General features: G+C 41.5%; 1 protein-coding gene across 3 annotated transcripts in view; it reads right to left on the bottom strand.

Moving 5' to 3' along the window:
* Positions 1 to 3022: 3022 nt before the first annotated feature.
* The window catches only part of pgam5 (PGAM family member 5, serine/threonine protein phosphatase, mitochondrial), a 50186-nt gene continuing 30733 nt past the window's right edge, over positions 3023 to 22475 (bottom strand). Inside the window, exons 1-6 of one of the 3 annotated variants that reach the window (XM_078554511.1) lie at positions 15780 to 16062; positions 14337 to 14512; positions 12592 to 12717; positions 8002 to 8090; positions 5480 to 5613; positions 3023 to 4382 (exon numbers count right to left, since the gene is read on the bottom strand). In XM_078554511.1, coding sequence (XP_078410637.1) covers positions 4235 to 4382; positions 5480 to 5613; positions 8002 to 8090; positions 12592 to 12717; positions 14337 to 14512; positions 15780 to 15961 — 855 coding nt within the window. In that variant the 5' untranslated portion in view covers positions 15962 to 16062 and the 3' untranslated portion in view covers positions 3023 to 4234. Of the gene's footprint in view, positions 4383 to 5479; positions 5614 to 8001; positions 8091 to 12591; positions 12718 to 14336; positions 14513 to 15779; positions 16063 to 22475 lie in introns of those variants that run through there. The other 2 variants (XM_078554512.1, XM_078554513.1) reach the window with 2 other exon arrangements.

Genomic DNA, 22475 nt, shown 5'->3' with positions numbered 1-22475 from the left:
TCCTATCTCTCTGTGTTGTCAGCAAATTTAGCCAGCATTCCTTCAGTCCCTTCATCCAAATCATTTATATAAATTGTAAAAAGTTGAGACCCCGACACTGATCCCTGTGGCACACCATTCGTCACATCCTGCCAACCAGAAAAAGACCCATTTATGCCAACTCTGCTTCCTGTTAGCTAGCCAATCTTCTATCCATGCCAATATGTTACCTCTTACACCACGAACTTTTATTTTCTGCAATAACCTTTGAAGTGGCACTTTATCCAATGCTTTCTGGACATCTAAGCACAGTACATCCACTGGTTCTTTATTTACAGCGTGTGTGACTCCTTCAAAGAACACCAATAAATTCGTTAAACATGATTTCTGTTTTACAAAACCATGTTGACGCTGCCTGATTGCCTTGAATTTTCCTAAATGCCTTGAATTTTCCTAAATGCCCTGGTATAACATCTTTAATAATAGCTTCTAACATTTTCCCCATGGGGGAAAAGGTGGCTGAGAGGAGACTTGATAGAGGCATTCAAGATCCTGAGGGGGTATGGACTAGTGAGACTTTTCCCACTCAAGAGAACATCAAGAACTAGAGGGCCCAGATTCAAAATGATTGACAAAAGCAGTAAATGTGAGGTAAGGAAATTTTTTTTCACCCAGAGGGTGGTTGGAGTCTGGAACAAACGTCCTGAAAGGGTGGTGGAGGCAGGTTCGATTGAGGTATTCAAAGGGGAATTGGATTGCTATCTGAAAAGAGAGAACGTGCAAGGTTACGGGGATAAGACAGGGGAGTGGAACTAGGTGGAATGCTTTTTCAGAGAGCCAGTGCAGACTCGATGGGACAAATGGCCTCCTTCTGCACTGTAGTGATACTGTGATACATCTTGCTCTCAGGACGTGACAAAAAATAAATACTTGTAACATCAGTAAACCTCCTGCTGGTTAGAGGTTTAGGATTGCCAGCCCATCAGGATAAAAGGTTAATCTCATGGTCACAGCTATGAGCAGCTTAGAAAAGAATAGGCGCATTTAAAAAGTTTTCATTAATAACGTTTGTTACAAATTTATTGGTCATCTGAGAAAAGGCAGTGTGGGCGAGTGGTTAGAGATAAGAGGTCATGTGATGAAACCCTATAATAGTTTCCTACAAGTGTTATGACGATCTTACAGTAAGGACAGGTGTGAAAACACTATAATGTAAAGTGAATATAAGTAGCCAAAAGAGTCTTCAGTTGCATGCATTTCCTCCAATTCTGCTACACCTCCAGATATTAAGAAGTTAGCATAAATAATCCTTGTGAATCATAGATTCTGTGCCATTTTGAAAAGACTATTTAATTGGGAGGGAGCATCTGATACACAGGGCAAGCTGATGGACCTAGCTTAAAGAAGCTTCTATTTTAGCCACACGTGGCACTTAGCAGGCTTCCTGTTCCATCTGTCTGGACACTTGCTTGGCTGTTTAAGGTTGACCAGTTTGCAATTCAATGCTGTTCAACCTTGCCCTTTAGCAAGTGGAGGTAAGTTTATCCCAACTTAACCCACAGTAAGTGAAAGTGTCCTGTTAAAGGAGAACTATTGCAACTGTAACTCGTAAGTATTTTAGTGTTTTTTAAAATAGTTTTGAATGGGCTGTGTCCTAATTTTAATGGTATGCTCTATTCTGGAGCGTATATGCTCTGCAAAGTGTAGGAACGGGATGACTGACTATATTTGATTGAGTTTAGCACATATTTAGGATTTACTCACCTGCATGCACATTGATTTAGCATGTTGCTCTCTCACCCATGAGTGCCAGTACACTATACTTATAGGATGCGGCATGCATTTGTGGTCTTATGTCACCAGTTTTTAAAAAATTCTGTTCTTGTGGTGAAATGCTCCTGTGGCTTTTTCTGATTTAAGGATCAAGTAAGTGAGGTTTTCAGCATCTTAAAAGATTTTTCCATGGTCTTCTCAGAAAATGAGTAGGAAAACACTTCCCTTTTGGTTTTATTATCTTGAAGATTAATGCTGAATGAAAACTCTTGTCAGCTGTGAGTTTCAGCTTCCTGTGGTGTCATGGTTATAAGTTACATGTTGTATGTGGACTGCTTGAGAGTTGACCTAGTTTTTGACCAGGTCTACGAGGAGGTCTCTCCTCTGTCCTTGGTCCCACCTGCTGCCTTGTAAGATGTATGATTGGTGAATTTGAGCTCTTCCAACCATTTCCCTGCTCACATCACCATTTCTTAAGTTTTGATCACTCGTTACCTAATGAAACTTTTTTCCTAACCTCTAAAACTGATGAAAGTTTAGCATAATTTACATTATGTTGTTTTACTGTTCTGGTATACCTGGAACTAGAGCTGTGGATTAACTGAAAAAAACAATTTAATAAGTTGTCCCATATCTTTACAATTACAGAAGCTGTGTACTGACCCATAGCTGGAAGGCTGAGTTGGTCTGCCTAGGGAAATCACTGTATATTAACCTCTTTCTAGTCAAAACAGCTTGTGATCTATTCTGCAGCCTCTACTTATCAGCATGATCACTGCTAGAATCAGATAATCTGGTTGCAGTGGTAGAAGGTCACAGGGGAGATTTAATGGAAAAAGTCTTATACTTCCACACTACTTTATAACACTGGGTCTTGGACACCATGTAAAAGGCCACTTCGCTTTCACTTATTTAACAAGACTGACTTTCGGTTCAGTCCTTCACAGTCGAGAGTGTAGGATTAACTGGTCAGCCCCGTTTAGAATAGGAGTGGATTTTTCTTTTTGAAGCTTCAAGTTAAAGTTAAATGGATTTGATCTGCTGCATATCTTTTCAACTGCATTAGATAATATCTGAGCTGGAAGAAGTTAATGAGTACAAAAATATATATTTTTTTATTATTTCCTAGAACTTGTTTAGACAGAGGATGACTAGAATGAGGAATTCTTTGAAGCTAAATACATAAATTCTATTAAAATGAAAGAGCAAGGCTTGGATGTGAACTGTAGAATTTGACAATAACAGGCCTATTGCTAAATGACAACAACAGTTTGTTAAAAACCCTTTATTGCGGAACCCTGTATTGAATTTAATATTGCATTGATGTATTAGCCTGAAAAAAAAACATTGATACAATCAGGTAAACTGCTTAATGCAAAGACATGATGCTGGTTCCATATCTTGATCACCAATTACCAAATCTGTTTGTCTCACTGATTATAAAACTTTTATTTAACCCACCCTCACCCTTGAAGCTGTTGAGGCATTATATAATAGTGACTTTTTCAGAATTAATTAATTAATTGGCTGTGAAGCACTCTGCTGGGTGTGCTACCTAGATAAAAGTTATTTTGCTTATAATTCAATGGGTTCAAAGGTTACAGGAAGAAGGCAGGAGAATGGGGTTAAGAAACTTATCAGCCATGATTGAATGGCGGAGCAGACTCGATGGGCCGAATGGCCTCATTTCTGCGCCTATGTTTTATGGTCTATCATCATATTTCATGTTAGCCTTAATAGTGACTGCAGTTCAACAAGCTGCAGTCTTCAGGGGTATCACAGCCAGATCCACAATTCTAATAGCAATTTCTAGAGGGTAAGATCCATCCCATTGCTCTCCTCCCATCGCCCCTGAGCATTAGTGGCTTAGAAGGCTGAGGTCAGCTAAATAGTACAGGAAAGGAAGGGCTTTCCTGGGTTGGAAGGCTACACACTGAACCAGGGAAAGGTCCTGATTAACATGCCTCACTGACCAACCATTAACCACTGTACAATAAGTTGTATTGCCAATAGGGATCTAACATCAAAAACGGGTCTCTGCTGTATTTAATTCAGAAAAAGCAACCGTTTTACCAGCAACACACCCTTAATTTGAAATTTAAAAAAGCAAGATACTGGTACAGTGATAAAGACACCCGGGACCAGGCTTTGCATCTCCCTATGTCAAGTTTTACTATTTCTTAACAAGGTTACAAGATGAGGTATGGGAGTGAAAGAGAATGGAAACAGTTGCACAGGAGGAGCCATCTTGTGCACCTATAATCAGTCAAAATAAAACATTGATTATATTCCCCACACACGTACATACATTAGGATTCAGGGGTATGATTAAAAATTGTAAAGAAAACTGGGAAAAATAATTTTAAAATAAAAATCTGTTGTAAACTGACAGTGATAACAGGTATCATTTCAAGTAATAGATAACATTTTACACTGTGACAGTGAAGCACAAGATTTCCAAATAACAAGCAGCAGTTTTGTTTTAGCGAGTTAGTTTGTCAGGAGGCATGAAGCCTGTATCTCCTAATGTTCGGAGTGCAACCCTCCCATTAGGACGGATGGTAAGCCAAGTGATGCTGCCATTGTTGAGACACATCCTCAGCCATCCTTCTGGAGGGAACTGCAAAGCTCTACAGAAAAGGGCAAAGAAACAGATTACAGAATAATTTATAATCCCCGCTGAATCCATGAAGCTAAAGAAAAAAATTGTGATGTAATGGAGAGTAATGTTGCTGGACTACTCTCTAGAGAGCTGGGTAGAGATACGAGTTCAAATCCTTCCATAGCAGCTGGGGAATTTAAATGCAATTAACTAAACCTGGAATAAAATGCTGCTAGTGACCATAAAACTACTGGATTGTTACTAAAAACCCAACTGGTTCACTAATGTCCTTTAGGGTCAGAAATCAGCTGTCTTTACCTAATTTGACCTATATGTGACTCCAGACTCACAGCAAAGCGATTGACTCTTCTCTGCCCTCTGAAATAACCTAGCAGGCCATTAAGTTGCCTTAAATTGAGGCTTCACCACCACCACCACCTCAAGGCAATTAGGGATGGTAGATGCTCACATCACATGAATGAATAAAATTCAAATAAGGCTGGCAGCACTTAACTCAATATTTTTCTTTCATGTTGATCAGTCTGGAATATGCTGTAATATTTTTATGTTAGCCTGGGACTCCTGCCTCTGATGGTGGTGGGTTCAAATCCCAGTCAAAAGATTTGAGCACATAATCTTGCTGAGACTGTGGTTTTTTGGGTGAGATGTTAAAATTTGGCCCCTCTGGTTACCACTCTTCCCACTAGGAACAGTTTCTCATTTACTTTATCAAATCTCATGATTTTGAACACCTCCATTAAATCTCCCCTTCCCTGTCTCAAAGGAAAATGATCCCAGCTTCTCCAGTCTCTTCAGAGCTGAATTACTTCATGCCTGCCATCATTCTGAAACAGCATTTTTTAAAAAAATTCTAAGCATTACTGAAAAGGCATGGAAAGTGTTACAGGAAATGTATAGGCAAGACAGTTAATATACAACAGACTTTTAGACTGGTAGAAATTAAATAGTTTTGTCCACATTTGTGAACATTATCAAACTGGTGTTAAATTCATGGAATTTGGACTCAATGGCTCTAATAGTTATTAGGAAATAAACTGTCAAGAATAAAACCTTTACACTCTCTCCAATTATAGATGTAACTATGCAGAATATTAAATAAATTACCTGCAAACAAAATAGCGGATAACATTTGCATGACAGACAATGATCTCGTAACTATCGTTCTCTTGCTTCAAATCCGCTCTGTGGATATAGCGACGGAAGGCAGCTTCAATCCTTGCACCATCTTCATGATACTGCTGAGGACATTTAAAAAACATGTAAGCCACTTAACCTCACATGCAGTCTGACTGCTCAAACTTAGAAAATTAATGAAGAAACATTTGGAAATTAAAAACACGTTAACAAAAACCTATTTATGATAACCTTTCAATTGAAATAAAGCATTGGAGCATTATATATTAGGCAAATGTATTTTCCTGCGGTAAGGGGCAGCTGTGTATAACTCCTGAACCTCTAAGACCACTACGAATCAGTTACAGAAAGAATTTGCAATAATGGTAATGCCTCAGAATGTCTCCAAACTCTTCAGCCAATGAATTATTTCTGAGATATAGTCACTTGTACGCAAACATGTCAGCCAATTTGTGCACAGCCAAGGTCCCACAAACAGCAATGAGATAAATGACCAATTAACATTTTTTAATAACATTGGTTGACGAATGACTGTTGGCCAAGACACCTGAAGTTGCTGCTCTTCTTTGAAAAAATGTGATACAATATTTTATGCCTACCTGAAAAAGACAGGTACGCATCTCAGTTTAACATCTCCAGGACAGCATTTCTGACAGTGCAGAGCTGCCTTAGTACTGCACTGGCATCAATCTGTGTTATCTGCTCAGGTTTCTAGTGAGGCTTGAACCAATTAACTTAACAGGTACTTGTAAATCCCCATTTTCTGTGCATTTAATAAGATCAGCCAATAGTGCTGCCATTTTCTTCCTGTATCATTTAAGGCATTTTCAATTGCTGGAGGGTTTGCTCTATACTGCCAAATGTCTTTGTTTCTTTATATTGTACTTAAAATTTGCAAGATATTTGAGTGTAATTCATGAAAATTAGATTTGCAAGGAATGTTTTGGTGTATTTTGTTACGTTACTATAATGGGACTTCTCAAGGTAAGTTGAAGGATGTGCTGTTTTATACCATGTAGATGTGTTTCCCTGTTATTGTCAAGGAAACACTGAATTAATTCAGTCAGAGCTATTCATGTCTGGATATTTGAACCCCATCTTTCTTTGTGCTCAATTAGGAGCCTGCAGATATTGTGGTTCTGCACTGTGTGAACCTTGAGAGTTTTTCCGTAATTTGCAAATGGCTCTTTGTTTCTTTAATATTAACCTGTAACTTAGAAAGTTTCTAAAGTGCACCTGCAGTGTCACAGACTGGAAGTGCAAACATGCTTAAAGTTTTTGTTAAATACAGATACCTCCACTTCTCCTTGTGTGGGTTCTCCCATTGGTTACATCATCATTGCTGTTTTGTAAAGACAGGAGTTTTAGCATGTGAAAAATGTACTATTATTCTGCTAAATGTTAAACAGTGTCCTTTTAATACCAAAAATGTAAGTAAACAGGTCAAGTCACTCAGAGTTCAGTTGCAAACTGTAAAACACTTACCAGTCTGGCTTCCACTCAGAAGCACTGAGCATCAAGAAACTGACTTTTTTCTCAAAAAGACTGTTTTACATCTACAACAAAACATGACATGTAACACACACAGGAAGATGAAGGGAAAGAGATACAGGGAGAGATGGAGATATATATATATATATATGATTCTGCAATAAGTTATTGTTTGGTTGACCATTGGCTCTTTGCATTGTGAATGCTACAGTTTTGGAGTGCACTCAAGTTCCAAAATTTGCTACAAAATTATTTCAAAAATATGGTTATATTGATATACTATGAAATTTATATTTTAGATCAATTAATATTTCAAACATCAAATTTTGCTGGCAACAAGCATCCTGTTCTTTCTCCCAGTTCCAAAGGGATCTGAATATATGCTGGGACTCATATTGGGAACACTAGCATTTCGTCTCTGTGATCTGGTTTTAAATTCAACTCAAACGGATATGATTAAAATCAACTCTTTCATTGGCAAGGAGACTTAAATGAGGAATTTAGGTGGTCTCGCCCCAATCATCTTTCATTCCAGAGCATGAAACTGCTCTCATCTGCCTCAAACTGTTACCCAGAGAGGCACCAAGCACAGCCGGAGCTGAAGACATGTGTTGCTGCAGAACAAGCTCTTTAATCAATATTCCTTTTTTTCTATGTATCTAAAACTAACAGGTAGGTGTCTGGATCGGTGAATGCGTTTTCCTGTACAAACAACAATGATTTCACTGAATGGCTGTACAGGATGGAGTGGGCCTGCTCCTGTTCCTATTTTGTGTTAAGCATTTTTGGGCTAATAAAAAAGACTATTGGCTCCAGAACAGCATGAGGTTCTTCTTTCAAAAAACAAACTTGCCAAGACATTTATATCTATATATAGAGGCTGAACTACATTCAAATGTTATCCACACTGTTTCAATGGGAAGGACTGTATTGTTTTGAATTGCATTGGAATTTCTCTGCAGAAGCAGTTTAATGGAGGTCACCTTAAGCTTCATTCTTACCATAGCCTCTGGTTTCCAATGGCTGACTGGTGGGACAGGTTCAATTGGTGCTCCTTCTCTCAGCAAGTCGCAACTCATCATTTCCAAATCTAGAATTCCAGCACAAAAAGCTCTCAATATGAAGATTAATAATATCACATCCAACCATTATATAATAAACACTCCTTGCTCATTGTTTCTTCCCATTCCTCTCTGTGGTCCCATGTCAATGCTTTTTATTTCCTTACAAAGATGTAACTGGGATCAGTGACCTGCCATAGGAGGAATCTATCATCAGACCATAGCCATACACAATACTCCTATCCATATCCCACTGCTCCATCACACCTTTCACACAATAAGTCCATCACTTCTAATACTTGTTTTACCAAGGAATAAAACGCTACCAAAGCCATTGTGAAAGAGATAGCTTTTTTTATTCATTCATACATCACTGGCTAGGCCAGCATTTATTGCCCATCGCTAATTACCCTAGGGAAGGTGGAGGTGAGCTGCCTTCTTGAACCGCTGCAGTCCATGTGGTGTAGGTACACCCACAGTGCTGTTATAAGAGAGGGAGTTCCAAGATTTTGACCAGCGACAGTGAAGGAACGGTGATATATTTCCAAGTCAGGATGGTGAGTGACTTGGAGGTAACTAACTTCCAGATCGTGGTGTTCCCATCTACCTGCTGCCCTTGTCCTACTAGGTGGTAGTGGTTGAGTTTGGAAGGTGCTGTCAAAGGAGCCTTGCTGAGTTCCTGCAGTGCTTCTTGTACATGGTGCACACTGCTGCCACTGTCCGTCGGTGGTGGAGGGAATGAATGAATGGAACTGGCCAAGGCTCCTTAGACAGCACCTTCCAAACCCACGACCACTGCCATCTAGAAGGACAAGGGCAGCAGATAGGTAGGAACACCACCACCTGGAAGTTCCCCTCCAAGCCACTCACCATCCTGACTTGGAAATATATCGCTGTTCCTTCACTGTTGCTGGTTCAAAATCCTAGAACTCCCCACCTAACAGCACAGTGGGTGTACCTACACCACAGGCATTGCAGCGGTTCAAGAAGGCAGCTCACCACCACCTTCTCAAGCACAATTAGGGATGGACAATAAATGCTGGCCTAGCCAGCGACACCCACATCCCATGAATGAATAAAAAACACCTCAGTCAGTAGTGGTACTACCAAGCCACTCTTGGTGATGGACATTGAAGTCCCCCATTCAGAGTGCATTCTGTGCCCTTGCCACCTTCAGTGCTTCCTCCAAGTGGTGTTCAACATGGAGGAGCACTGATTCATCAGCTGAGGCGGGGGCAGTATAGGGTAACCAGCAGGAGGTTTCCTTGCCCATGTTTGACCTGATGCCATGAGACTTCATGGGGTCTGGAGTTGATGTTGAAGACCCCCAGGGCAACTCCCTCCCAACTAAAGACCACTGTGCTGCTGCCACCTCTGCTGGTTCTGTTCTGCTGTTGGGACAGGACATACCAAAGCATGGTGATGGTGGTGTCTGGGACATTATCTGTAAGGTATGCTTCTGTGAGTAGACTATGTCAAGCTGTTGCACGACTAGTCTGTGAGACAAAAGCAAAAAACTGCGGATGCTGGAAATCCAAAACAAAAATAAAAATACTCAGCAGGTCTGACAGCACCTGCGGAGAGGAACACGGTTAACGTTTTGAGTCCGTATGACTCTTCAACAGAACTAAGGAAAAATAGAAAAGAGATGAAATATAAGCTGGTTTAAGGGGGAGTGGGACAAGTAGAGCTGGATAGAGGGCCAGTGATTGGTGGAGATTGCCAAAAGATGCCATAGACAAAAGGACAAAGAGGTGTTGACGGTGGTGATATTAGCTAAGAAATGTGTTAATAGGTGACATTAAGGGTAGAAAGCAGGACGAGCAAGGTACAGATAGCCCTGGTGGGGTGGGGGGAAGGGATCAAAATAGGCTAAAAGGTAGAGATAAAACAATGGATGGAAATACATTTAAAAATAATGGATATAGGTGGGAAAAGAAAAATCTATATAAATTATTGGAAAAAAGGGGGATCGGAAAGGGGGTGGGGATGGAGGAGAGAGTTCATGATCTAAAGTTGTTGAACTCAATATTCAGTCCGGAAGGCTGTAAAGTGCCTAGTCGGAAGATGAGGTGCTGTTCCTCCAGTTTGCATTGAGATTCACTGGAACATTGCAGCAGGCCAAGGACGGACATGTGGGCATGAGAGCAGGGTGGAGTGTTGAAATGGCAAGCGACAGGGAAGTCTGGGTCATGCTTGCGGACAGACCGAAGGTGTTCTGCAAAGCGGTCGCCCAGTCTGTGTTTGGTCTCCCCAATGTAGAGGAAACCGCATTGGGAGCAGTGAATGCAGTAGACTAAATTGAGGGAAGTGCAAGTGAAATGCTGATTCACTTGAAAGGAGTGTTTGGGCCCTTGGACGGTGAGGAGAGGGGAAGTGAAGGGGCAGGTGTTGCACTTTCTGCGGTTGCATGGGAAGGTGCCGTGGGAGGGGGTTGAGGTGTAGGGGGTGATGGAGGAGTGAACCAGGGTGTCCTGGAGGGAACGATCCCTGCGGAATGCCGCCGGGGGGGTGAAGAGATGTGTTTGGTGGTGGCATCATGCTGGAGTTGGCAGAAATGGCGGAGTATGATCCTTTGAATGCGGAGGCTGGTGGGGTGATAAGTGAGGACAAGGGGGACCCTATCACGGTTCTGGAAGGGAGGAGAAGGCATGAGGGCGGATGCGCGAGAGATGGGCCGGACACGGTTGAGGGCCCTGTCAACCACCCTAGGTGGAAAACCTCGGTTAAGGAAGAAGGAAGACATGTCAGAGGAACTGTTTTTGAAAGTGGCATCATCGGAACAGATGCGACGGAGGCGAAGGAACTGAGAGAATGGGATGGAGTCCTTACAGGAGGCGGGGTGTGAGGAGCTGTAGTCAAGGTAGCTGTGGGAGTCGGTAGGCTTGTAATGAATATTGGTGGGCAGTCTATCACCAGAAATTGAGACAGAGAGGTACCAATTTTGGCAAAAGCCTCAGATTTTATTAAGAAGGGCTTTGCAGGGTCGACAGGCTGAATTTGCCGTTGTTGTTTGTGGTGACTAGGTCAGTGCCAGGTGGTCTGTCCGGTTTCATTCCTTATCCAATTTTCTGTAGCGGTTTGATACAACTGAGTGGCTTGTTAGGCCATTTCTAAGGGCCTTTAAGAGTCAACCACATTGCTGTGGGTCTGGAGTCAGAACAATCGACTTCATGGTCATCATTAGACTTTTAATTCCAGATTTTTATTGAATTCTAATCCCACCATCTATAATGGTGTGATACCCTGGGTCCCTGTAATACTGGTCCAGTGACGATGCTGCTACACCAATGCCTCCCTTTGAGATACTAGATGGGTTAAAAATGATAAAGCAGAGAGAGGCTGGCTGTACTTAAGGTTGATAAGTCCCCAGGACTGGAAGGGATAAAAAATGACGCATTTATATGGCGCTTTTCACGACCATTGGCATCTCAAAGTGCTTTACAGACAATGAAGTACTATTTGAAGGGCAATCACTGTTATAATGTAGGAAAACGTGGCAGCCAAAATGCGCAGAGCAAGCTCCCACAAACAGCGATGTGATAATGACCAGATAATCTGCCTTTGTGATGCTGTTTGAGGGATAAATATTGGCCAGAATACTGAGGATAACTCTACTCTTCTATAAATAATGTCTCTGAGATATGGGCACCTCTGACAATACAGCATTCCCTCCGCACTGCACTTGGGTATCAGCCTAGATTATGCATTCAAATCCTGGAGTGGGACTTAAACCAAAATCCTCTGAACATCAAAGACAAGGGTGCTAAGAGGTGTGACAAGCTGATGCTAATGAAATAAATAATGAAGCGCTGACTGGAATCGGGTTGTTACAGACTTTATGCCCTCAATACCCTCTCCCTAAGACAATGTTGTCCTTTCACATCTAGGAATAAAGGAATTGCTAAACAAAAAAAAAAGATCCATCTAGTTCACCTTCTACCATCCTGGTATTCACCATATACAATAATAATGGAATTGTTGACTGATCATTGTGATCAGTCAACATCAGTGAGTCTGCAACAGACCCAGATATGAGATGAGGAAAACCTTCAGTGGTGGAGAGCTTTGGAAACCATTGGTCTAAGTTCCCTTCTTCCTCCCAAACACCTTAAGCTCAACAAACCTCAGGTCTCAATTTACTCTCGTGCTCTATCCAAAAATATTATATTGACCTACGCTTCATGGATACGTATAACAACAACCTCCATTTATATAGTGCCTGTCCTATAGTAAAACATCCCATGGCACTTCAGAGGAGTGTTATCAGACAAAATTTGGCACTGGCCACCTAAGGAAATATAAGGTGACCAAAAGCTTAGTCAAAGAGGTAGGTTTAAGAAGCATCTTATAAAAGACAGAGTAAATAAATCTAAAGTCACTGTGCGGTGTTATTGTTAAATACCAGAGTCTCAACAAGTACAACTTCTACTTTTTTTTGTGCTATAATGGATTATCAAAAATCATTTTTAAAAAAACAGCCTGCAAAGCAACACAGACATTACTTACGCTAAGTATAGGGTGACCCACCTGGCAGGTATTTACTAATAATTGCTGCCGTCTCTTTTGCTCTGGTCATACTGGAGTGAATCAGGATGTCATAATTCAATCCCAGACTTGCCAGGCGCTGACCAGTTAGCTCAGCCTGTTCACGCCCTGCAATAAAATAACATTTTCATCCTGAAGATAACAACCAGGTTATTGAAATAATGCTACAGGTTATTCAATTAATAAATTAAACACCCTCAAATGTTTGATGGTGCCTGATGAACTACACTTTGATTAAGTGCTGATTACAATCAACTAAATGATAAAAGGCAAACACCACATTTCACATCGCTAGAGCTGCAAAAGTAAATAGTGACCTATCAGCTTCCTTGCTCCTCATGAACCACAATACCTTGTCTTGTACATTGCTCTGCCTGTTTAAAGGAACGCTCGCTGCTCCTATTCATCCTTTATGACCCTGGACCTCAAAACAGTGGAACTTTTCAATTCAATTAACCTTTTTCCGACAGTTAAAATCCATGTTTGGCATCATTGCCACTCTATTTAATCTCTCTAATCTTCTCTCCTGCTCTCCGAACTTGCTGGCATCCTGCACAACAACAACAACAACAACAATTTATGTTTAAATAGTACCTTTAGCCTAATAAAACATTCCAATGGGCTTCGCAGAAGTGATATAAAGTAAAATTAGACACTGAGGCAGATAAAGAGATATTAGGACTAATGGCCAAAAGCTTGGTCAAAGATAAATGTTAATTGTGTATCAATTATGTTTAATTATATGTAGATGGAAGGCATTACTGGGTTGTCACTTGAGCAGATATAAAGAGACACTCACTGAAACTGTGGGGAGGTTGACTCAGAAGGTGTATACTTGTAATGTTTCACTCTATAAATGTAAAACTGAGTAAAGATTGGCTCCAGTATAATCCTTCACCAGCTGGCTTTCCAAAGCAGAGAAGTAAGTTTTAAAGGAGTGTCTTAAAGGAAGAAAGTGAGATAATATCGGAGGGAATTCCAGAGCTTAACGCCTCAGCAGCTGAAGGAACGGCTGCCAATGGTGGAGTGATTAAAATAAGTAGTATGTCATAAATGATCAGCTGTCCTTTTTTACTAACAGGCAGCTTGAAGTTCATTCTTGATCATGCGCAATTTAGAATGATCAGAATTTGATAAGCGCAGATGAAGGGCTGTGAGGCTGGACAAGATTACAGACATAGGCAGGGGAAAGGTGATGGAGGGATCTGAAAACAAGGATGAGAATCACAGAATAGCTTAGCAAAGATGGAGGCTATTCAGCCCCTTGTGTCCATGCCAGTTCTTTGTAAGAACTGTCCAATTAGTCCAAAAGTAAAATACTGCAGATGCTAGAAATCTGAACTAATAACAGAACCTTTTATCATTTAATCTCTCCTGCCCTCCAACCTATCATTGACTTTCCCTTTTGTTCTTCTTCCCACCCCTCCCCCCTTTCACTTGTTCAAAACTTATTACATTTCTAATTTTTCTCAGTTCTGATGGTCTTAACCTGTTTCTCTCTCCATTTGATGCTGCCAGACCTGCTGAATATTTCCTGCATTTTTTAATTTGTCCCCTACTCTTTCTCCTAAGCTCAGCACAATCTCCTTTGCAAAACCTTGGCCTCTGGTTTCTCAGCAACAGTTGTTCCTTACTCCCCTCCTTTTTAACCGCACACATGGACAAGCATCACAAAATAATACTTAATACAAACAAAGAGAATTTACAAAAGGTCTTGAAGTACAGACCCAATGACGTCAGAATTCTCTCTTTGTCTGTTGAGGCCGACAGGTTATACTGGGAATGTCTAATGAGGAAAATGTGCCTCGTGGCTTTGACTTTGTAATTTTCAAGTTGAGTAGACAAGTCATCCGAGTCCTCTTTATTTTTCTTGTTGGGTTTAATAAGTGAAATTGGCTCCCGCCTGAAACAAAAGAGTTACATTCATGGTTACAATACAAACCACCATCCTAGCGTTTTCCTTTCCATCAACAAAGTGCTTCACAGGCACTTTAACTATCTGGCTGAGAACTGGTTAAACTCACCTGATGAGAACTAATTCCCTCAGCACTAGTGCTTTCACACAACTGTATTAAACTCTGAGATACAAACAAAAAACTACTGTGGATGCTGGAAATCCAAAACAAAAACAAAAACAGAATTACCTGGAAAAACTCAGCAGGTCTGGCAGCATCGGTGGAGAAGAAAAGAGTTGACGTTTCGAGTCCTCATGACCCTTCAACAGAAGGGTCATTGGACTCGAAACGTCAACTCTTTTCTTCTCCACCGATGCTGCCAGACCTGCTGAGTTTTTCCAGGTAATTCTGTTTTTGTTTTTGTATTAAACTCTGGCAGACTTCACCAACAATTAGTGCAGCAAAGTGGAAGAAACCCATTCAGCAGCATGCTTCAAATTCTACCAGCACCATATTATTTTAACAAGACTATAATAGCTAAAACTAGAAAAATTCCCTTTAAAACAGCAACATCAGTTATATATATTTTAAGTTTTCTACAGAAGTAGGAACAGGGGGTCATTTTGCCCCTTCACGACTGTTCTGCCATTCAATTAGATCACAGCTAATCTGTATTGTAACTCCATCTATCTGCCTTTGGCTCTATATCCCTTGATGCTCAACAATTTTGATATTTAAAAGAACTCCAGGTATCCAGATCCAATAGATGGATTTAACAACTTTTTTTTAATATAGTGCTTTTCAAGGCCTCTGGCATCCCAAGCACTTTCCAGCCAATGAAGTGAAGTCACTGTTATAAACGCAGCAGCCAATTTGTGCACAGGAAGCTCCCACAAAGAGCAATGTGATAATGACCGGATAATCTGGGTTGTTTTTGTGTGTGTGTGTGTGTGTGGTATTGATTGCGGAATGAATATCGGTCACTCTTCTTTGAGCTAGCGCTGTGGGATCTTTTACATCCACCTGAACAGGTAGATGGTTTAATGTCTCATCTGAAAGACAGCACCTCTGACAGTGCAGCTCTCTCTGGGGGCTGCACTGGGGGCGCCGGCCTGGATTCTTCAGCTCAGGTGTCTGGAGTGGGGCTGGAACCTGGAACCTTGTGATCCAGAGGATTTGGGGGGGGGGGGGGGGGGGGTAGTAGATGTGGGGGGTTGGGGGGTTTGGGTTTGGGGGGGGGGTTTCCCCTCAGGCCTCGGCCTCTCCCGCACTCACTTGTCCCAGTTGGCGTCCCAGCTGGCGGCGGCTCGCTGCTCCAGGCCCACGCTCGGGCTCCAGCTCACCGCCGCCGCCTCGACCCTGCCCTCGCCGCGCCTTTGAGTCGCTGCCGCCGCCACTACCACGGCCGCCGTGCCGGCGATGCCACAGGCCACCTGGAAGGCTTTCCGGAACGCCATGGGCCCGGACTTGGGGTGGGGGGAATGGGGGGGTTGTTGTGGGGGGCCGGGGGTGAAGAGAGTGGCGAATCCGGGAGGCCTAGGAACCAATTTACGCGGCCCGGTTTACAGGGGGGACGGGAATTACAGGACACGCGTTCCGCCTCCGGAAGCCGAAAGCGGACAAATGGCGGAAGGGATTTCCGGTTAATTCAAAATCGTCCCCAAAATGAGTTGGGAAAATGTCAGAATTCCCAAATCGCTCCAGAAAATAAATGGGATTTGGAATTTCCCTCTGTATTTGCAGCAGAAACACCTACATGGAGGCCTTACTTTATTTAATTAATAAGCTATTGGCTATTTTAAAAACTCTCAAACATTTCCCACTTTAATTTGAACTGTGTAATGAGGCCTCTTCTCTTTTCCAATGTCCTGATTTATTCCCCTTTGTCATCAGTTTTGAATTGTTTGCAAACAAAAATACAAATGAATTGATAAATGTTACAATATAAATAATTCCTCGCTGGTACTGTGACTGTGGTAATCATAACATTATTTGAAGCACAATAGATGCAAGTTTAAATATTGACGAGGTCTTTCAAGGCTTTTCTCCTCCCTGTCGAAAACCTCCTCCAACCAAACAAACTACCACACTCCACCATCGCCAGCTGTGCCTTTAGCCACCAAGGCTGTAAGCTTAAAATTCTCTCCTTGAACACCTCTCCACCTCCTTTAAAAAAAAGAGGAAAATAGATAGACGCATTTAAATAGTGCCTTTTAGAACCTCAGCATGTCTCAAAGCACTTTGCAGTCAGTGACGTACTTTTGAAGTGTACTTATAGTGTGGCTAGCCAATTTTCACACAGCAAGATCCCCGAACAGCAATGTGATAATGACCAGATAATCTGTTCTTGTGGTGTTGATTGAAAGATAAATATCGCACAGGATACTCAGAGAACAACCTGTTGCTCTTCAACCCAATGATAAGGGATCTTTTACAGCCACTGACAGAGCCTCAGTTTAACATCATATCCAAAAGACTGCACCTCAAACAAGGTAGTACTACAAAAATCAAGGCTGACACTCCTGTTAGATTCATGTAGTCTACTCTCTGGAGTGGGATTTGAATTCATAACCTTTAGAGACTAGAGTGGTAACCACTGCTGACCCTAAGATGCTGTTTAAAACTACCACTTTGACCACAGTTTTAGTCACCTAAGGTGATGATATCTCCCTTGGTGTCTAATTTTTTTTATCTCGTTCATCCTTCGTGGTGAAGGTGGGGGGGTGGGGTTCTGATGGGTATAGGTGACTGCTGAGGCCAAAATGCACCCAGAAAGTTCAGCTGCAAATAAGACAGGATTTTGTAGTCAATTAAGTTTTGGACGAATTGCTGGTTCACAGGATTTTCTCTCCTTGCGTTTTCTCTCTGTCTCTGATATGCGCTTGATTTCAAAGGTGGCTGCACCTCTTATTTGGTTGCACCAGGTGCAGCGATCCTAGGCAAGCTTCTCTCAGGACTTAAAGTTTCGAACTGTGTTTGATAGCACTCCCATGAAGCATCTTAAGGGTGTTTTACGAGTTTGATGGCTCTATGTGATTTAAGTTGTTGATGTTAAAGTGCTCAAATTCATGTCCAAGTCTGACAGGAAAATCTGCAACAGTGTGGTTGAATATTTCACACTGTTCATGGGGCACAAGATGATGATCCGACTAAAATTTTAGCAGCAAAACTGCTCTAAAATGCAGTGTTCAACAACTTTGTTCAAATTATAAATATTCCATTAAATTAAAAGTAAGATGTCAGTAAAGTGGGGAGGTGCAATTTAATGACAAAAAAAGTTATTGTTCTCAGTAATTAACATTTTAGAAAAATAAAATGAAATTATATTAGCTTTTCATTAACAAAACAAAATTACACTTGGTCCTCCCCCACCCAAAAAATTAACAATTCCATGAAACTGAAACCTTCACTAGAGATCAGAGATTTTTTTTTATTCATTTATGGGATGTGGGCATCGCTGGCTGTGCCAGCATTTATTGGCCATCCCTAATTGCATGTTTTTTTATCACTTAATAAGGATATAAACATGAAAAGCATATTGAACTCTAAATTATCTAGATGAATAATGGAAAATGATCAATACATTTCCATTTATAATGAAATTTATAATCAATACATTTGTGAAGAACTGCTCTTTTATTTATGAACATTTGTCAGGCCTTTTGACTGCAGAGTAAATGGGTTGTGGAAATGTCAGTGATCTAATAGGATGTCCATAGATCCCTGGAGGCAGCAGCACAGGTAGATATAGTGGTTAAGAAGGCATATGGGACACTTACCATTATTAGCCAAGGCATAGAATGTAAGAGCAGGGAGGTTATGTTGGAACTGTATAAAACGCTAGTTAAGACACAGCTGGAGTACTGTGTGCAGTTCTGGTCACCACACGATAGGATGGCACTGGAGAGGGTGCAGGGGAGATTCACCAGGATGTTGCCTGGGCTGGAGAGTTTCAGCTATGAAGAGAGACTGGACAGGTTAGGGTTGTTTCCCTTTGAGCAGAGCAGGTGGAGGGGGGACCTGATAGACAAAATTATGAGGGGCATAGATAGGGTAGATAGGAAGAAACCTTTCCTCTTAGCTGAAGTGTCAATAACCAGGGGCAGGAGGTTTAGAGGGGATTTCAGGAAAAAACGTTTCACCCGGAGGGTGGTTGGAATCTGGAACACACTGCCTGAGGGGGTGGTAGAGGCAGGAACCCTCACAACATTTAAGAAGTATTTAGATGAGCACTTGAAATGCCATAGCATATAGGGCTGCAGGCCAAGTGCTGGAAAATGAGATTAGAATAGATAGGTGCTTTAATGGCTGGCATGGACACAATGGGTGAAGGGCCTGTTTCTGTGCTGTATAACTCTATGACTCTATAACTCCAATTAGACTGATTGAAGAGCAGCACATGGAAATGTTGAGGATCGATGGAGGGCTTTGCTTTCATAAGAAGAGAGAATGGCATCAGCATGTTGGATGGCAAGCCAGGTCTGTGCCCTGTTTGAAACACACTGATCAAACGTCTGCTCTACGTTGCAGAGACTGCTAGTTGAAGTTACAAATGGCGCTGAGGGAGACTGGAGCCATGGCTTGTTGATCTTTATCACCCTGTCCACAGCCCCTGACACTTGGGACTTGGTAATACTGTTTGGACATTTTCCATGAGGTTTTCACATCACCTTGTCTCCACACTCTCGCTATTGGTCACCCAACTTGCCCATCGTCACTATGCCCCAACTTCCCAGAACAACTGGGAAGCAAATAGTCACTTTCCTTATTGGATATTCTTGACTGTCAGTCAACCAGCCCCTTCCTCCCTCTGGCTTCTTCTCCCAGCAGTGTCCTGGAGATTAATCTTCAATTTCTGGAGACTTCAGAGAATTTCTGTTGGGTTGGGAACCCTCCCCTCCCTACACACAATCACAGCCTGCTAACCTTCACATGGAGACTTGCCTCATATAAGAAATGGGGGTGGGGTGGGGTGGGGAGGGGAGGGGCTAAACATTGACTCTGTGATAATGTAAAAGGGATGACAGCAAATAGACAGCTCATTTTACATCTTTCTCATTGAAGCCAACAGAAGTAAAACTGGAGAGAGTTGTTAAATGAGGCTGACCAACTCACTTTGCATATAAACTCAAGATCTACCCCAGGGAGATGAGACGGTTGATATTCCATGAGGTCTAAATCAAGTGAGCTGAAGGTCTTCAAACCCATCCAAGACTAACAGAACTCAGCAACAAACAATGGATGTGTAATCCAGCAAATCATTTACAGATTCTAATTCAATGAAAGAGCCTTTAAATGTAACCCAGGTGCACCAAGGTTACACTGCCAGGTCCCAGGTCCCAGGGCACCCTGGCAATCAGGGCACTCTGCCACAAAGGGTTACCAACTCTGGCTAGGTCCCTGGTGGTTTATCACATGACCTCCCACTTCCAATCACTCCACCCTGTCATAGAGCCTTTTCTCTCCCTATTCATTTCCAATATTTTTTATTGCAAATGAAGAACAAAATATACATTTTAATGTCCGTATGATTTTTCCCTTGGGCTTTTGCTCCCAGCAGTGTCCTGGTGATTAATCTTTCATTCCTGGAAACTCCAGGATAATCCTGGAGGACTGGAAATTAACTCCCTTGCCACAGCCCAGCCTGGAATTAACCAACCATCAAGGAGAATTGTAGAGACTGGGTTGCCTCACCTTTGCACTCGAAGGGTGAAGAATCACTGGAAGTGTAGACTGTCAGATAACGTAGGAACAGGAGGAGGCCATTCAGTCCCTTGAGCGTGTTCCGCCATTCATTGAGATCATAGCTGATCTATACCCGAATTAACTCCATCCATCCACCTTAGTTCCGATCCCTCAATATCCTTAGCTAGCCAAAATCTACATAATGCAGGGTTAGCAGATTGTTGATGTATTTAAAGCTGTATTGGTTTATATTAAAAATTCAGAATAAGACTTCCATTATTTATAACGACAGCATATTATTTATAACTACAATGTCTTTGTTATTCACTAGGGTTGCACTTACACTGGTAAATGAAGCATTGAAGAACTTTATGAATCTCATTAATGGATGTGTTATCCTGGGTATAATATTCCATCCTCAGTGTAACTGAACAACTGTTTGCAATTTACAACTAATTTATGTAACAATGGCAACCAACAAAAACACTTATGACACACACCAAATACTCAGTGCATAAGAAATGGGCAAAACACAAATACTTTGTTGAGTAATGTTGGACTTATGTGCTATTTTTACTTTTACATCATCACCAACTGCATACTTTTATAGAATGAGCACTGTTTTAAAGGTGTTATCTAAATGAAAGTTGTTTTTGTTAAAACCAACTTCTTTGGTGATGTTTTCCCCTCCTCAGTCACTCCTTCTTTAGCTCGATGTCTATTTTTGTGAAGTATCTTGGAACTTTTGCCATTTTACAACAACTGTATAAAAACAAGTTGTGGTTATTGACAAGTCAGGTATGAACCTTGTTCTCTGGATATTCTCATTAAAACACATGTTGAGTATGCAGAACATTAAAAGCAGAATATTGATACATGTGACTCTTGAACTTCATTTGATTTCAAGCTATAAATATTTCTATGTTGTATACTTTTGGGTGAATTTAGAGCTGGGCCCCATTATTATAGCAATTATAAAGAGGTCAACAGTGATCAGTTTAAGGGTGGTGAAATCATGTCAGCCATGCCTCAGTGGGTAAATCTCTCACTGCTGACTCAGCAGGTTGTGGGTTCAAGCAAGACTTGAGCACAAAAATCTAGGCTGAGACTTCAGCGTAGTACTGAGGGAATGCTGCATTGTTGGAGCTGCCATCTTTCAGATTAGAAGTTAGGCCAATGACCTATCTGCCCTTTCAGGTGGATGTAAAAGATCCTATTTTGAAGAGCAGGGGAGTTTCTCCCTGGAGTCTTAGTCAATATTTATCTCAATGAATGTAACAAAAACATTATCTGGTCATTATCACATTGTGGGAGCTTGCTGTGTGCAAATTGGCTAACGTGTTTCTGACATTACAAAGTGACGACATTTCAAAAGTTCTTAGTTGGCTGTAAAACGCTTTGAGATGTCCTGAGGTTATGAAAGACGCTGTATAAATGCAAGTCTTTCATTCAAGATCACACATCAAGAATGACCACGTGAATAATTGAGACAGGGCAGTTGCATGGCTGCCATATGACCATCTCTTGATATAGTTTCAGAATGAGGGTAGCAGTGGGAAAAGCAGAAGTATTTCAAAGTTATTTTCCCTGTCCCTTCAGCTAACTCAGCACATGAGGGCACTCGGCCTGGGACCCTCAGGTATGAGACTCAGGAACACATAACGACATGCTCGCCTCCCTCACCCTACAATCAGGAACACACAATGACACTCTCGCCTCCCTCACCCTACAATCAGGAACACACAATGACACGCTCGCCTCCCTCACCCTACAATAAATTATGCACAAAGATTTTCCAGGAGCAAGTTATTGCACCATCTCCCCTCCTTTAAACAGCTTTGCTTGCATGATACATGACAGTCACCTACTGAAGATAGTTCTTTTGTTTCACATATTAAATGCAACACCTTGTAAATTGACTTGCTCAAGCACCATCGTTAATCTGAGGTGGTGCAATCATGCAGAAAGAAAGAAAGACTTGTGTTGTCAAACTACAGTCATAGCCCAGAAAGTTCTCACTCTACAGGGAGATGCAACATCCAACTTGAGCACAACAAGGTCCAACAACAATTTTCATTTAGACAATGCCTTTAATGTCCCAAGGTACTTCACAGGAACGATTATCAAACAAAATTTGACACTGAGCCTCATAAGGTGATATTAGGACGATCAAAAAGCTTGTTCAAAAAGATAGGATTTAAGGAGCATCTTAAAGAACAAAAGAAGGTAGAGAGGTGAGAGGTTTAGGGAAAGAATTCCAGAGGTTAGGCCTTGGCAGCTGAAGGC

This window comes from Cetorhinus maximus, chromosome 12 (genome assembly GCF_964194155.1).
Source record: "Cetorhinus maximus chromosome 12, sCetMax3.hap1.1, whole genome shotgun sequence".
NCBI lineage: Eukaryota > Metazoa > Chordata > Chondrichthyes > Lamniformes > Cetorhinidae > Cetorhinus > Cetorhinus maximus.
This window is presented reverse-complemented; position numbering and strand designations above follow the sequence as displayed.